Below are 17,059 nucleotides of genomic sequence, written 5' to 3'. Positions count from 1 at the left end.
ATGTCAGAGATCACCATTGGATGTTAGACAACCTCTACCCACCCCAGGCGGATCAGACCTGGGTGTGTCCCGACATATTTGATACTCTTACGAATATATTTCTTTAATTTCTATTTACTGTTATTGTCTTGGTCTGTTTGTATTTCTCTTCTTGGTTGGAGCGACAGTATTTCTGATTCTGATGAAACAGGCAATAAAATGACCACATATATCAATATAACTATAAGCTGACTTCTTTGCTGTTTCTTCATGTATACACAACAAATATTTTGTCCAATGATGTTGCAAAACTACTTGGCTAAATCAGCAACATATATTCAAAGCACCAAAGTAAAATGACTTGTTATGCACTATGACGCTATCATATAATTACTGTATTCTAACTACCTTCAGGCACTGCAGTTTAATCTATAATAATGCATAGACATGTTATCAATCCATCCATCCCTCCTTCACCAATAGCATACTGCTGGAGCCATGGTTGCTTGTCCATCACAGGGTTCATGAACTCATCATCTGCAAAGTAACTTTCTGTCAAGATGTCTTGCAGGAGAGCAAATCACTGTTTGACCTCAAGGTGTCAGCATTGTCATCAGTTAAAGGTGGCTGGCATTCTGAGTAAAAGTTCTCATTGGCCTGAAGGAACTAGACAGTGGAGAAGGGTTCCTTGTTTGAGGCCTCAGCTCCAGCACAAACAATCAGGATCGGTCGGGGAAGGAGACTGAGGATTGTTCAGTATCTGTGCATCACATCCCTCTGGGCAGCTATTAAAAATATGTGTAGTTCCCAGGCAGCTAATCCCTAAATCCTTTAAACATTAAAAAACAATTAACTTATACATCTTTCCTAGAGGCTTGGCTTTAGATTCCCAGATTACATATGTGGATGTTCATGATAAAATCACAAGCAAGCAACCACTGATTTCAGTATTTTATTGAAAAAAAAATCCATGCAAAATACAACTACAACTATAATTCACTTGTTTGTGTGTGTGTGCACTCCAATGTCAAATCATGAGACAAACCGCCATATCAAGAAAAGACAACAGCATTTGTAAACAAAAGAACTATTCAATTTCCTCGAGTGTGTAGAAGAAAACATTTGGTCCTTTAAATCTTCCAGTTGTGAATGTATGAAAGGAACTAGAGCTGTATTGTTAGTTTGGTCACCAGGTTGTATATGAACATCTTTACATGTGCAATCCTCGGGTAACCTTTTACAATTGAAATCTACAATTAATGTACACTTTTATCTACATATCTCTATACAAGTACAGTATATTCAGAAGCATCCTCCTATAATGTCTATTTAAATGCTACATTTGAATTACTTCAATTACAAAACAGCACATATAAATTCAAGCTAAAACAAAGGGGAGAGAAATGAAATCCATGTTAAATCAATCAAGATAAGGGTTAGATTTAATACCTACGACTACGGGAAGCTGAATTGAGAATAGTCAAGACTTTCCTATAATCGAGCAACATTTGAAAAATCTACATTCAATCTATTGACTACCATTTTAAAAATTCAATAAAAAGCTAATATTTCATAGTGACACTGTTTCAGCTAAATTATTTTTAGTCTTCTGTCCGCGTTAGAGGGTCTATAAAGAATTGACCCACAATCATAATGAGAAGTGATCAGACATACAATCATTACCGTCTTTCCATTGAAAGAGCACACCATTATTGTGCAGGTTTTCTGTTTGTGTATGGGTGGGTGTGATTGAGTTAAAAGGTAGAAAAATTTGGATCATATTTTTGGTGGGGTTTTTTGGTTGAAGTTTAATGGCTTAAAATTCGGATTTGATGACAGTTAAAATTCTCAGCTGAGCAAATTCACACATTTTGACAAAGCTTAGAGATTTTGGTTCATGAGTTGTAATGATTGTAGTAATTTGTTTGAGAAATATGTGTTAGAAAAATCAAAAATAACGGTGTTGGTTACTTGCCCAATGGTATTTTCTGGTTTGGACAGTTCGGGGGACAAAAGTATGTGGGCCACAAGGTAAATGACATCATTTATCCAGTTGTTCTCTATACACCAAAGAATAAGAAATAAAGCCACTGACGACTGTAAAGAAGTTTGTAGATACACAGCCCTTTCCCCCTAAAGATGTTGGCCTGCTCACTGCAGTGTATGTGCATGATATCCAACACTCAACAGAACGATTTTTATAACCAATTCACTTACATTCTCACACAACCCAAAAAGCAGCACCTGTAAAGCCAGAATAAAAGTTTCTATAAAGTTCAAGAATGGGATGTGATCCACTGTAGTGTTAAGACTCACAGCAACACTGACCTCTAGTGGGAGAGATTGGTCATCACAGTTCTGAGAGAAGTTGGATATGACATGCAGGCCACAGACCACCAGGCTCTAGTGAAGTTCATGTTTAATAGTAAGCAGCTGCCACCCCATGGCTAACACATGATGTACTCTTAGGAAGCATAGATCCTATAGTGTGACAGGAAGGACCCCCCCACATTAATGGAGCTCACTTGGCGGAATTATATCCTAGCTGTACATCGATTTAATTTGAACCCTCCAATCATGTGAGAGGAAGGTTTGCAAATCAAGAAGAGATTAGTTGAGGTTCAATGCAGGGGAATGGTTTCATAAGAAAAGATGTAGCCCGGGACGAAAAGCTCGCCCCTACATCTTTGTCTCGCTGTCAGCAGGCCTCTCGTTCTCGTACTCGTTCTCCTGGCTGATGAGCTTGTACGGCTTCTTGTCGGCCTCCTCCACCACCGAGTTGCCCACCTCGGGGTCCTTGTTCTGCAGCTCGTGGCGAGAAAGGTGTTCCACTATGCCAGCGCCGATTGAGTCTCCGAGGACATTGGTGGTGGTGCGCAATCGGTCCCTGAAGAAAGACGGAGAACAGGTGAGAACAGGAGGTGAGAATTTACAAGAGAACACAAGACAAAATAAAAAGAAAAGGTGAAATGAGAGAGGCAAGACAAAACCAGCTATAACACTATGAAATAAGAGAGGACGAGATGAAACAAAACAAGAGACAACATGAGACAAAACAGGAAAAGACAAAACAAGAAAAGACAAAATAAGAGACAAGAGAAGACAAAACAAGAGACAAGAGAAGACAAATCAAGAGACAAGAGAAGACAAAACATGAGAAGACAAAACAAGAGAAAAGAGATGACAAAACATGAGACAAGAGAAGACAAAACATGAGACAAGAGAAGACAAATCAAGAGACAAGAGAAGACAAAACATGAGACAAGAGAAGACAAAACATGAGACAAGAGAAGACAAATCAAGAGACGAGAAGACAAAACATGAGACAAGAGAAGACAAAACGTGAGACAAGAGAAGACAAATCAAGAGACAAGAGAAGACAAAAAATGAGACAAGAGAAGATGGTCAGAAAATTGGAGGCTCTTAGTGCTGCAGGCCATCCACGGCACAGACAGTAGATGGGAGGAAGTGGGGCTTTGCACGGGGATCGGATGCCGACTGAATAAAAACCAGATGGATTGAGGGACATGGAATGTGAGGGGAGTGTCTCTGGAAGCTGTCCCCTAATCTACTCAAGAGCGTACATTGCACCAATTTGTTCAATTAACCCCTGAACATACCACTGAGTGGAACGTAATTGAATTTATACGCCACTGTATTTGATTTCCTCGTAGTCTAACCCCCATCATTACTGTCGATGAATCAACTTTTTACAGTATATTCAGGGTGTTGTGGCTTCAATTGGACACAAATCCCATTTATCTTTATTTAGATTTTATCGTTTTAAAGTGACGTTCTCAAAGATGTGATATATATCCAATACTTACAGGAACCAATCAACGGCAATGATGAGCGAGATGTCATCGGTGGGCAGGCCTACCGATGTGAGCACTATCACCATAGTAACCAGTCCTGCCTGAGGGATTCCAGCTGCTCCAATACTGGCTGCCGTGGCAGTGATGCTGATGGGAAAAAGGTGGTGCAAAGAAGGAAATTTAATAGTATTTCATTTATATTATGTTAAAAAAAATTTCCTTAGTTTGACCACTTAATTATTTTGTTTGTTGCTGCATTGAAATACCATACCATGAAATACCATCCCTCATCTATCCCACGGGCAAATAAGCTGACAGACTGGTGGTTACAAAACCATTTATTAGCTGGAAACTGTGGTTTTGAGGCTTTGCTTGGCTTAAGTTTTCTTCCAAGCCATAATGAAAGACCTGTAATAGCAACATTCTCATGTTCGTCCCAAAACTCGGAGATGGCAAGATTCACAGAATAAAACACTAGATACTAAACAAGTTTCATACCTGATGGTGAGAATCTGTCCAAAGTTCAGGTCATAGTCGTTGACCTGGGCGATGAAGATGGCTGCCAGGGCTTCATACAGAGCTGTGCCATCCATGTTTATTGTAGCGCCGACAGGGAGCACGAAGCGAGTCACACGCTTGTCCACTTTGTTGTTTTCCTCCAGGCATTTAAAGGTGATGGGCAGAGTGGCTGAGCTGTGAGAGGACACAGGGAGGAAGAGGTCGGACAGAGAAAGTGTGAGAGCGATGATTTATTCAACTTGTTTATTATAAACTACAATGAGTGGCTGAACTGTTAACTCCACTCGGGAGGTTATGTTTATTTTTTTGTGGCTGTTTGTTTGTCTGTAAACAAGAATATACAAAAACTAATGAACGGATTACCACTAAATTTGGTTGATTATTATGGTACAGGGGGCGGATCCAGTTTAAAAAAAAATCTTTCTTTAATAATGAGATTTTCCTAGGGAATGATTCTTGGATCTTCGTTAATAAAAAATTGGCATATTTATTTAACTGATATCTACAAGTGTGTGTAATTTGGTTGAAGTTAAGGGGAATGTTGGGCCTTAGCGAAGGTGTGCGTTCTATTGAGTGCCAATATAGTTGTTATTGCTTTAACACTGACCAATAAATTAGGGTAAACAATATATAAATCATGCTTATCGCCCATGGTCATCAGGGCTGGCACACTGCTGATGTATGATACCATTCACTGTATACCAGACATGAATGGCTTGAAATTTGACAAAATAATTTTATTTTATTCCAAATTTGAAGAAAATGTATCATTACCGAGATATAAACAGGAATAAAGCAAGTTTATTTCGACAGCAACTTTCACATGTACAAAATCCAAAAAGTGATATACACCTATTAAAAGATACGCTATTGAAATTAAGCAAACTGTGCGACCTTTAACCCTCTCACGTACCTTGAGGATGTTCCCAGGGCAGTGATGAGCGCCTGCAACAGCCCTGCGATGAAAACGAAGGGGTTTTTCCTGGTGATGACGAAGTAGAGCGTTGGCAGGACCAAGATGGCGTGGATGGACAGTCCACAGATGACCGTCACTGTGTACATCCCCAGCTGGCCACCCATGGTTGTAATATCATCCATCTCCACAATCTTACCGGCAATCAGGAACAAGATACCGATGGGGGCATACCTGAGGATTGATGAGGTGGTAATTCATCAGCGATTCATTCAACAGAATCTCTGTTCATTCATCCACCCATACACTTACCACATGATAATGGCAACCAGCCTCATGATGGCTTCGTTGAGACAGTCGAAGAAGTCCTTCAGGGGCTGTCCCTTTTCCTTCATGCTGCTGATGATCAGACCGAAGCAGATGGAGAACACCACCAGGCCGAGGGCGTTGACTCCGTTTACCGACCCCGGCACCGGGATCATCTCCTCCCGGCTGATCACCTCGCTGCCGTTGAGTGTGAATAAAGTGTCATTCACCGTCATCTTCACATGGACCACTCTCTTGGCATACTTCGTCTTGAACTGGATTTTAAAACAGAAACACATCGGGTTAAACAGCGGTTAACTCCGGGGGCAATAGCATTTCATATTTGCTTTTAATCAAGTGTAAGATTTGGGTTTCATGTTCATTGAAGAGTCTAATTTGAAGACAACTAGTTGAGTGTCAATTCTTTAGAATAAAATGCATGAATGGATCAAGGTTATTGTGAAGTGGATATAGATATTTTACATTAAAGATAATTTCAGAATATAGGTATTTGTTTGTGCTTTCCTATGTTGCCTTTACTAACTGGTACACAGACTTTCACAATACCACAGGAAACTGTCTGTCTACTTCAAATGTGGAACGAGGAAGTGAAAGTGGAACTGAGACCAGGGATGCAGTTAAAAATACAGGCGTGTCAGCTGTAAGCATGGGCAGACAGATTAGATCAACCCTGGTTACAACCCTTATTGTGGACCTATGAGCACAGATTGTGACGTGTAGTTGCAAGAATTGTGTTTTATATCATTGCGAATTTAATTTCTAATTTATTTAGTGTTATAAAGATCTATAAAAGGAAGCTGAAAGTTCACAGGAAGTATAAATACATACAGAAAAATATTCAATTGAAAGTATGCATGGAGAGACTTTACATTATGCTAATTGAGAACTTGAATACGGGTGATGATATGCTAAAGAGAGAGTTCAGGAATAAAAGCATTTTATGTAACTGCAGGACAATGACTGAGAGAAGATAGAGGTGGAGAGAGACTGACCTGTTTGGTGCAAGCTTCCACGATGTTTGGAGGAAACATGTTCCTGAAAAACCAAAGAGGTTGGGATTAAGAAATCACAGCACTAAAACACACAAACTCCATGCATTGTATAAAAGATAAGGCCCATTGTCATTCTGCTGCCTTTTTTAGAACATGTACTTCTTCAAATGTAACAGATCTAAAGTATTCCTTCTCCCACTTTGACCACCTCCATGGGAGCGATCAATACCCAAAGTGACAATAAATGAGGGAATACTATTTTTGAGGACAGAATCACTGAGATACTTATGTGAGCATGTTTCGTCATTCAATAATAGAAAAAGCCTATTGACAATAAGTTAAGGTATTTGTATAGCACTTTTCCCAACAAAGTCCTAACAATAAAATAAATTAAATGACATAAAAGTACATTTTTAAAAAAGCCCAAAGATTAAAGCTTTTCTTAAACAACACTTTAAGATGAGATTTATTAGCAATAACAGATTTCTGATCTCAGCTGGTCAGTCATTCCAGTGACAGGCGGCCTGTACTGCAAAAGCATGATGACCTGTAGTAACCAATCAGGCTCTGGGAACTACCAGAAGATCAGCTGAAGACATGCAGGCTCATGGGGAGAAAGTAAATCCTTGATATGTATCGTGACTTGATTGTCGAAAGCTTTAAAAGCCATCAATATCTTTAAATCAATGTGTGTGTGTGTGTGTGTGTGTGTGTGTGTGTGTGTGTGTGTGTGTGTGTGTGTGTGTGTGTGTGTGTGTGTGTGTGTGTGTGTGTGTGTGTGTGTGTGTCTGTCTGTGGGCACCTCATAAGATCCAGGAAGGCATCAGCCGGGCTGATCTGCTCTATCTGCGGCTGCTTGGCGAACTCATCCTTGGATCCTTTTCCAGGGTGGATGATGAGCACCACGACGATACCGATGAACACAGCAATGACAGTGGTGGTGGTGTAGTAGACCACCGCCCTCATGCCCATTTTACCTGAAGCACGGCTGTCCAGAGCAGCCATACCTAAAAAAAGGTAAATCAATATGTAAGCATTTATCCACATCCCAAAATCCTCAGAGGCCTGGCTCTTTATTCTCCACATGGTTCCTATAGAGGGAGCAACAGTGCTATTAGCCTGTGGTGCTATAAGCAGCTCCACGTGGACACATGTAAACAAACCACACAACCAACCACAGAGCAGCTTATATGAATTGTTTTTACCAATGACCTGAATCAGCTTATCATGACTCGCATTAGAAAGTGTCACCCTAACAAACCCTTTTATCAGTATATTTTATTTATTAAAATTATTATTGCTGTTATTTGTTATTGTTTACTATTGATTGGGATATAAGAATGCTTCAGTTTCCTCCAAGAGGCCTTGAAGATCTGCAGAAGTGTTTTTTTTTACAAGAACTTAAACGCCCACTGCCCCATCTGTGCCTGTGGTCTTTTAAACGTTCCCCGATGTAATTATTTTGTTGACTTATTTCTTTATTCATTCCTTTTATGGTGGGATTTAATCGAAAAATTATTGCTTTAATGAGGGACTTTTTAAGGGGACTGTCGAAGCACTCATTGGGAGTGCTGTGATTTAACCCCAACCTAACCCTAAATAAATAAAGTAACAAATCAGAATAGATAAAAAATAATCTAAGACTGAAAATAATCAAAAAACACTGCTTTGATATTGACATTCCTTGTTTTCACCAACATCTGTCCCCGAGAGAATACAGCTAGCCTGAGAAAAAGCTGCTGTGATTATCAGTGGAGCGCATCCATCTGGATTATCTGACGAGGTATCTGCGACAACAAAGAGCGGCAAGAAACATAATCTGACTCTGACCTTTACCGGCAGAAAAGCAACACCTTCTGTGCAGCATCCAGCCGCAGATCAAATGTACACAAATCTTTTTATATATTGTATACTCATATTTAATACAGATAATACATTCTAAATTATAGCTGCAGGGAAAAACTATTTTTCAGTATTTTTCTATTTGATAATACAACAGAAACATACTGTATGTTCCCATGTGTGACATTAGTTTGTTGTGAACACAGAAACCAGCCGGAGGTGTCAGTTACAGATGAACAGTCTGACCACAGCTGACTATCTGTTTCACGGAGACAAGGATACAACAACAATGTATCTGTGTTCTGAGAGGAAAACTGAACATACCGTGAGGGATATCAAGTCAAGGCCATAGCAGAGAAATTACAACACAGATTGATGTTTTATACAGAAACAAATGTGATGCAGCAAACCTGCTCCTGATCACACACATTATTACACATAAAAATGTGGTTTAGTTTGTTTCTGGTCATTTTGCATTTCAGCACACATAACCTAAAATATGTGGTGATTTTTGCAGGCCACAAATCAGTTTGGTGCTGGATAAAAAAATTATTTTCGACACAGTTGATCCTCGTGTAAAAGCTGATAAACCACTGACTGTAAAGATTTATCCAAACCAGAGAGAAGTTCGAGGCAGTCAGAGCTCATCAGAGCCTGCGGCTGAATCTGTCCTCCGCAGCTCTAATAGCATTAAACAGACTTTGCAGGGATAATGGTGGTAAAAGAGAAATGCAACCATTCAGAGAGCTGGATTTGGAAAACAGAGAGGCTGCCTCAGTTGTGACAATCGTGACTGTGGAATTGCATTTTCACAGTGTCAGGTCCTATTATTGCTGTTTTCTTCATTCAGAGCTGTACAAGGCAAAGCAGGGCTTTGTGTGCGACAGGAGATCTATGTGTTCTTTTCACATGTGGCACTTTGGCACCGTGTGTACTAACGTGTGTGTGTGTGTGTGTGTGTATGGGTGGGTGGGTGTACCTAGTGGCCCTGCTTTGGCCCTCTCTCTCTGTTTCTCTTGTATCAACATGCCCAGGACTTGGGCTTTCATCCACCGTTCTTTCTGATCCTCTTCCTCCCCTCCTCATCCTTCCCTCCCTCATTGTCCTCCCTCAAATTCCACACCTCTCCTCTCTACTACCCCTTGTTTCAGGGTGCCCCCCCGAGTACCCCACCCACCCCCTGCTCTTCCTCCTCTCCCACCCCCACATCTTCCCTCCCTGCACTTTTTTCCCCCTGCACGCTGATCTTATATTGCTGCAATTCTCTTTCATTGCCTCCTCCTTTTCTCTCACCCCCCTTTCTTCTGCTCTCCTCTTATTCCCTTTCTTTCTGACAGCCCTGGGAAAACTTGTTGACTTTGTCAGCCCCGCACACACACAAACACACACACACACAGACACACAATGATCGCCGGCCTGTTGTCCAGGCAACAGCGGACGCAGCCGAACCAATTTCATTCTTTGAAAAGAACGAAAGGACCAACACTGAAGGGGAGCAGGGAGAATGACTTTCTTTCTCATATGGGGGAATGTTCATCAAACACAAAAGTACAAGCCTACTTTAGGGGGGGGAGTTGAATCACAGGACATTGTGGCAACTGCGAGAGGTCGGTCCCCAGAGCAATTAACATCCCCTGACACTGGGCAGAGATCGACTCCAAACTTCTAGCAGGACTTTATTTGAGGGCCTGCAGTCAGAAATCACCTTCTACATATCAGTTGATGGAGTTTGAAAGATTTTTTACAGAGAATTAATATGGTTTGATAATCCACTTAAAAAATGTGTTGAAGTTGATTTGCTGCTTTTCTTTGTCTTGTATACTTAATGTGAATATCATTGGACTTTAATGAGGTGGTTGGACAAATAAAGCAACCCCAACATCTCATTTTGGAGTCTATATGTTGTAATCTACCCCTTTTCTTACTTTTTCGAGACAAACAAGAAATAGATTTATCAAGAAAGGTCAGAAGTGGAAATTATTGCCAGTTGCAGCCCCACAAATTTGTGGTATTACGTTTTTCTCTCATGCTAAATGGTCACATTAAATGGTAAAAATCTAACATGACAGCAGATACTGTTGTGGACAACAGATACAAGAATAACTAAGTTCCGGCTTTAAACATTAAATTATTAGATTATTAGTTTTTTATTTATATGTTAAATTTATAAAATCATCAAAAATGGCAGCAGATTGACACTGAGCCAGAAACAGACATGGCTCTGAATAGTCTGAGACATTTTCCACCGAAATACCAGCAACTCCCTTTGCTCGGCCTCCCTCATGTTGGTGATTCTCCTCCCTCCTGTGCACCGGGCACTCTGCGCTTGGCACCGAGATACCAGAGAGATGCGAAAAGCGAGTTTCAGGGTGAGGATTTAACCCAAATTATCAAAGCACTGCTGCCAGAAGGGCCCACATGTGTGATGACTATTCTGAAAAAAATGGTAAACTGTCATTTCAGTGAATAGCTGTTTTTCATACAATTTTTCTCTCACTTTAACAAAAGAAATAGTGTAAAAAAAAAAGTCTGACATACCAATGGTTTATGAGTCCAGTTTTGAAACTCTTACACCTTATTTTTTTATTCTCTCTTGTTACTTCCATTGCCCTAAGTTAAAGAGAATATATCACACTGCTCAAAATGTTATGTTATTTCTAAATCTATACAATTTCTGAAAATGAATTCGATACGGATACGTTTAAATAATGTTTTACTTATATATTTACCGTATATACAAAATCATAGTATTTGATACATTCTTTAATTTAAACAAAGTATAATACTAGTGCTACATGGATGACCTAATGCAGTAATTTAAAACCTCAAAAGAACTTTTACTTTATTTGACTTTTATTCTTTGACATCCCAGATGTTTTTTTCGTTACTCCTCATCCTGGTCTTCCCCTCGACTCCCTCCCACTCCTATACATTCAAGTCCCCTTCCAACGACCTCCTCTGTAATCATCCCCCTTTTGCTCTTTTACTACCCTCATCCCCTCTTCCTGTCCAGCCCCTTCTTGGCTCTATAAATACTCATGGATGCTCTGCTCTCATTATGACATTTCTCGAAACAATATAGATTATTTAGAAAGCATAAATCAAAAGGTTGGTTTGAAGTGGATATGTGAGTGAGCACATTTTAAACAAATGTGTTTATGGATGGGGGAAGATCAATCGGGACCCTGCAGTTAATCTCAAGCCCATTCCTCATGATCCTTCATCCTCCATTCTTCTCCCTGTCTATCTGTCCACCAGACCATCTTTCCCTCAAGGCCTATACCTTCCAGGGTTCCTCTGCATGTTCTCAGACTTATAGATTCCCAGTTCATCCAAACTTTTAGACTCAAAGGCAAGTTTCTTTGAACTGGGACCGGCCATTTCACAAAGTGGCACAAATCGCTCTGGGGAGTGTGACAGTCCAGGGCCCACAGAAAAGAAGTCATATGAGCTTATATGTTATTCTCAATTTCATGCTCCAAGTCCATGCATGTAAACAAATCGCCGATTCTTTGTGAATCCAGGCTGTATGCTACAGTGATAGAAACATAGATGAACACACAGCGAAGTCTGTCAAAACAAGGTGTTCTCTTTATTCTGAAGTAACCTCAAGTTATTTTATTACTTTTAATGGGAGGTCATACAGTTTCAGCAGAAATCTGAAAAGTTTGAAGGATAAAATGGATTTTTAATATCATATAGGTCAAACTTTTTATTAACTAGAGGTCTGCAGCTGTGATGCAGGTGTCAACGATATTGTCATGTTACACATTGGCCTAAACACTTTTGTGATGAGAGATAGTCTTATGACTTTCAATCGATAAGCGAGTCTCAATTCGATGAAAATTTGAGTTAAACTGTGGGATAAAAACGAATTAATTTGATAAACAAAAATAACTTTTAGTCTTTTCTAAATTATAGAGTTGACATCAGCAACTTACAGTATGATGTTTTTGTCATCAGCGTTTTGGAGTCTTGTGTTGTCACAAACATCCGAACATTTACTCTGATTGCCTTCTATGTGCTGCTGCTATGTGCTGCTGCTATTCTCTTGGTAGTGGCCGGCTGCGTTTATGGTCAGTGCAAATAAAATCTGTTCAAACTAGTGTTGTTGCACTGAAAGTTAAAGAAATTTAAGGCATTTTATTGTTGTATGGGCGTTTTTTTCACGCTCAAACTGCACAACTAAATTACTGGTTAATAATAAAAATGAATAAACAATTAAAAACATGATTTCCACTGCAGCACATTGATTCAAGTCGCTTTCTGAAGGATGGATGAAAGAAAACTTTGAAGTGGCTGCTTAAATTGAAATGACATGTAGGTGTGTGTTATCTGTCGTAATACAGTAGTTGACTCGATCTGGTGGAACGACAGCTTTCTAGCAGGCAACTTTGCATCTGATGACGTGGAGACACACACACGAGGGAGAGAGAGGAGCTGGATGACTTCGTTACAGAACCTCTTTGTTGATTTCCACATGTTGTAGCTGCGGTCATGTGACATGATGTCAGAGGACGCTGATGTTACGCCCTGCCGCAGCACCGAGTAGGTTATTATCGGACAATGAGTGTCTGTCATCCCCTCAGGAGATTGGCCTCCTGGCCTGTCAATCACTGCTCAGCGACACCACATCTGCTCTCAGTATGATCCAATCCCACTCTTCACTCACTGCTGCTGATCACTGTTTGTGGACGCTCAGGTTCCATAACATAAATGCATTGTTTTACTTCCACAACAAGTAGAGGCTCCTCTCGGTAACAAACCCATATAGGCCTTTGCCTCTGGAAGAAAAAATCCCTGCGCGTCTGACTGGGTCTAAGAATCGTACTAACGGTGGCGAATGAACTCTCTACTTCCCTGGATTAGAACTGAAAATGGCCCCGATACGTGTCCACAACATGTCCTGGAACTTCAAAGCAATCCAGACCACAAATTCTAAACGATTTATTCAATTGAAACACATTAAAGTTTGGACTGCGTCGCTCATGTTGTCAAGATGAAGACAATTAGTACAAGGCCAAAGCATGTGATTGAGACCAGCGCTGTAGGTTCAAAACATGTCTCTCTCTCTTTATCTCTGTGTCTCTCGCTCATGGTTATCCTAACCCCCGTCCACCGCTAGGCCCAAAACCAACAAACAGCATCGGCTGAACAAACAACCCAGTCTGCCACTCATGAAGTACACATTGGTCACAAACCACTGTCACTGTCACTGGTTCACACAGTGTGCACTCGTTTTACCTACAAAATATGTTACTGCAAACACACACAGACAGACACACACAGTCCCTCTTTTTCCACATGTGAAAACTGATGCCATGTTGAACACGAGAGAAATTGCTAGGGGGTTTGTGCTATCAGGAGATCAGGTAGAGTGTTGTGAGTTGTTGGATGTAAATTTAGAACAAAACACTGTCACACAGGCAGGATCTGAGATATGTGTGCTTATTTTAGACTTCTGAAGTCATTTTTAACTGAGTACTTGATGTTACACCAATGTGAGAGTACTGAGAACAAGCCTTGGGTGTCTGCAGCATTGTCAGCCCTATTCGTAAACCTGATGCGATATGATTATAGACATATGTCAGTTATGTGAGTGAAAAGGCTCAGGCTTATCGCGAAAAGTTGAAAAAAAAGCACATGTCTGTGAATTAAAAAATCCAGCTAAAAATAAACATAAGTAAGAGGTGACTTGACTGAATGAATGAACACAAGGCTGTCGAGTTTGGTGTCCATACCAGAAATGAGACTGGAAACCAGCAGGGGCAGCACCAGCATCTGAAGCATTCTCATCAGCAGCTCTCCAGGAAAAGAGAAGAACTTGACTTCGCGGTAAGTCATTTTATAAGGACGCAGAGCGAATCCCAGGATTATACCTGAAGAGAGGATCAGATACAGAGAAAGAGTCAAAACCTTGTTAAAACATTTCAAGCGACTAGAGCTTAGAGCTTAGAGCTAATTTAAAAAAATTGTATTTTGAGTATTTATGAGCGATTACCATGTTTATACTGACTAGTTTTGAAAGAACTCTGGAAAGCTGACACATCATCTTTGTATGATATGACTCACTTGCAGCTTCCTGAGCAGATAAATGTGTGGTGCAATAGGTGAAGTTTACAGTCTTCCTGTCTTCACTTTTTGCATTTTAAATCATTTGAAAAAATTTGTCTGTGGATGTTCTCAGTCATCCAGCTCATTGCAAACCAACCATGCTGTTGGTTTCGTTGTGAGTCGTTGACCCACCTCGCCCCTGTGAGTCATGTGTCCTAAGGTGTGAATTGTAGTGAACCTTCCTGGGGATGGAAATATTTTCTCTTGCAGAAGTTCTTTCTTTCAGTTTCACTTTTGCCAGCCACCAGGCCCAGGTGGCTGCTCCAACAGCCTGAGGTGACGAGTAGCCTGAATTAAACAATCAATCAAATGAGTTTGCCGTGGCGCGGTGTAACTCTAGCTGGGCTGCAGATGTGCCGGCAGTGTGTGGGCCAGGCCCGCTTCCCACTGAGTAAGACTCAGAGGTTAATGGCAACAGGGCAAAGGTCGGCTACAGGGTCAGATTTGGGCCAGTCTCTTAAATTCATCTGGGTTTCCTTTGTTCTCTCATCTGGGGACTTTGTTTCTATTCTTCTCCTTCTTCCGTCCAGCTACAGGGGTGCTGGTCACACCAGATTGATGGATCATTCGAGCAAAGCTTTCAATAGTGGAGGGGGTGGCGTGGTGATAGATAGAGAGGAACAAAGTTTCTTCCTGTAACCTCCAGTTTTAAGTCAATTAAACTAACTAAACATTACCAGTGTGCAAACAGTGTGTTCAACGAAAGCAACTCTCCCCCCAAAATATGTCACTTACCAATAATGACAGCTGCAACAGTTAATAACACAAAGGCATTTCTGATGAAGAAGCCCTTCACATCATCCTTTGTGACGTTCTCCACTCTCTTCCTGGCCACCAGAGACCGGGACTGAATCCCATCCCGGATCCGATGGAGGCTGCTCCGGGTCCTCTGCGGATTCTCCCCGTTGCTCTGAGTCATAGCTGCTGCAGGAACGTGAACCCCACCGAACGTCTTTCTCTCTGTCACACCTCTCTTTTGGTTCAGAGCTTACACGCTGCCTGATTGAGAGGGAAGGACGACAGATTGATTTAGATATCGGAACATTAAAAACCAATCAGACCATGCACTGCTCTGCTCTTTGTATGTTCAGAAAGTGTCAAACTGCTCTTCTACACTTATCATATCTTACTTGACAGATTCAAATGTAGAAAATCTGCAGTAACAATCATGCCAAATTCTCCAAAAATACAATACAAAAACTGAGATAGTTCAACTTTTCTGTCCAAGAAATGGGCTCAGTGAATGATAAACACATGTGTTACAATGTTGAAAGCATGCAAACATTAACTCTCACTTACTACACGTATACAGTCTGGGTTACACTGATCCACATATGCACACACACGCAGTCACTGGTCAAATGGTAAAATGCATATAAAATGTTAAAACACTAAAATAGAAGTTGTTTCTGTACCTTTTAGACTTGAGCAATAACTTCCCTTGGAGTAAGGTCTCAGTGGTGGTCTAAATATAGTTTGTTTTTCTTTCTTTTTTCAGGGGAAAGCTCTGGTTTAGAGCGCGGTGAGTTGGGAGAGGGACAGGGGAGCTCTTTGGCTGTGAGCTGGCTGGTGTGAGCAACCAGCAGTGAGGAGAGAGAGAGAGAGAGAGAGGAGAGACAGAAGAGAGGGGAGGAGAAAGGAGAGGGGAGGAGAAAGGAGAGGAGGGAGCGGGGATGAGGGGAATAAGGGAGCCAGTGAGAGATTGGAGGTGGTGCCATAGTAAAAAGAAAAACCAGTGTAAGTCGGTCACAGTGTGGGCTTGTGGAGAGGTTAGGCGGAGACTTGAAAAAAAAATGAAGGAAGGTAGAGAGAGAGGAAGGAAAGGGGGGGTCTTTTCAGACAGAGGGGAGCTTGAGGAATAATGAGCTTTCCAAGCAGGAAAAAGAGAAAGGACCTTCTTGTTTTCTTCTGTCCTCCTAGGCCGGCCTTTCAAATGGGGTTTTCACGCTTGATAAGTTCAGCCGGATTGAAGATTCCTGTGGAGAGTGAGTGAACAGAGAAATAAAAGTCCTTCTTCCATCAAAACATATGGAGGTGGATTAGCAATTCATACAATTATTGTGGCACCGCTCCAACAGAATAACTCATCCATCAACATCACTTTACCATCTTTTGCTGCATTACACATTTACGCCATGCAAAGTCCACGTGTCCATCTTCTTAAAAAAAACTGCACAGTGTTTAGTTTATCGAGCTAAACACAGCAAGTAAATATTTGCCAAGTGCCAAATGTGCAAGTGGCTGTGAATGAAACAATCTGTGTATACTGAGTCTGGATGTTTTTGGCAAACAAGCTGACTTTAACGCCACTGGGATGGTTAAAAAAAACAGGATAATGACTGCCTAAGCTTTAGCACGGCAGAGCAGTCAGAAAATAAAAAGGATGATCCAAACACAAGCAGGCGGGAGTTTAGTTTGGCAGCCTGATCCAGGAATTCACAGTCAAGGAAATGTGTGTGTGTGTGTGTGTGTGTGTGTGTGTGTGTGTGTGTGTGTGTGTGTGTGTGTGTGTGTCTGTGTGTGTGTAAATGTGCGTGTAAATGTGCGTGTAAATGTGC

The 17,059-nt window shown here is 41.0% G+C and overlaps 1 protein-coding gene across 2 annotated transcripts; it reads right to left on the bottom strand.

Annotated features, from left to right (window-relative positions):
- Positions 1-917: 917 nt before the first annotated feature.
- Positions 918-16,098, bottom strand: slc1a3a (solute carrier family 1 member 3a). Of its 2 annotated transcripts, none has more exons than XM_034596354.1 (10): positions 15,917-16,098; positions 15,237-15,500; positions 14,129-14,266; positions 7,348-7,552; positions 6,546-6,588; positions 5,539-5,807; positions 5,227-5,460; positions 4,293-4,487; positions 3,807-3,941; positions 918-2,866 (listed from the first exon to the last, which is right to left on the bottom strand). In XM_034596354.1, the coding sequence occupies exons 2-10, from the start codon at positions 15,418-15,420 to the stop codon at positions 2,659-2,661; spliced, it is 1,611 nt and encodes a 536-aa protein (XP_034452245.1). In that variant the 5' UTR covers positions 15,421-15,500; positions 15,917-16,098; the 3' UTR covers positions 918-2,658. The 2 variants fall into 2 exon arrangements, with proteins under 2 accessions (XP_034452245.1, XP_034452246.1); XM_034596355.1 differs by having other exon boundaries at positions 15,237-15,496.
- Positions 16,099-17,059: the final 961 nt, after the last annotated feature.

Source organism: Hippoglossus hippoglossus, chromosome 9, assembly GCF_009819705.1.
Source record: "Hippoglossus hippoglossus isolate fHipHip1 chromosome 9, fHipHip1.pri, whole genome shotgun sequence".
In the NCBI taxonomy this organism is placed as follows: domain Eukaryota; kingdom Metazoa; phylum Chordata; class Actinopteri; order Pleuronectiformes; family Pleuronectidae; genus Hippoglossus; species Hippoglossus hippoglossus.
The sequence above is the reverse complement of the archived record's forward strand: the minus strand, read 5'-3'. Positions and strand labels throughout refer to the sequence as shown.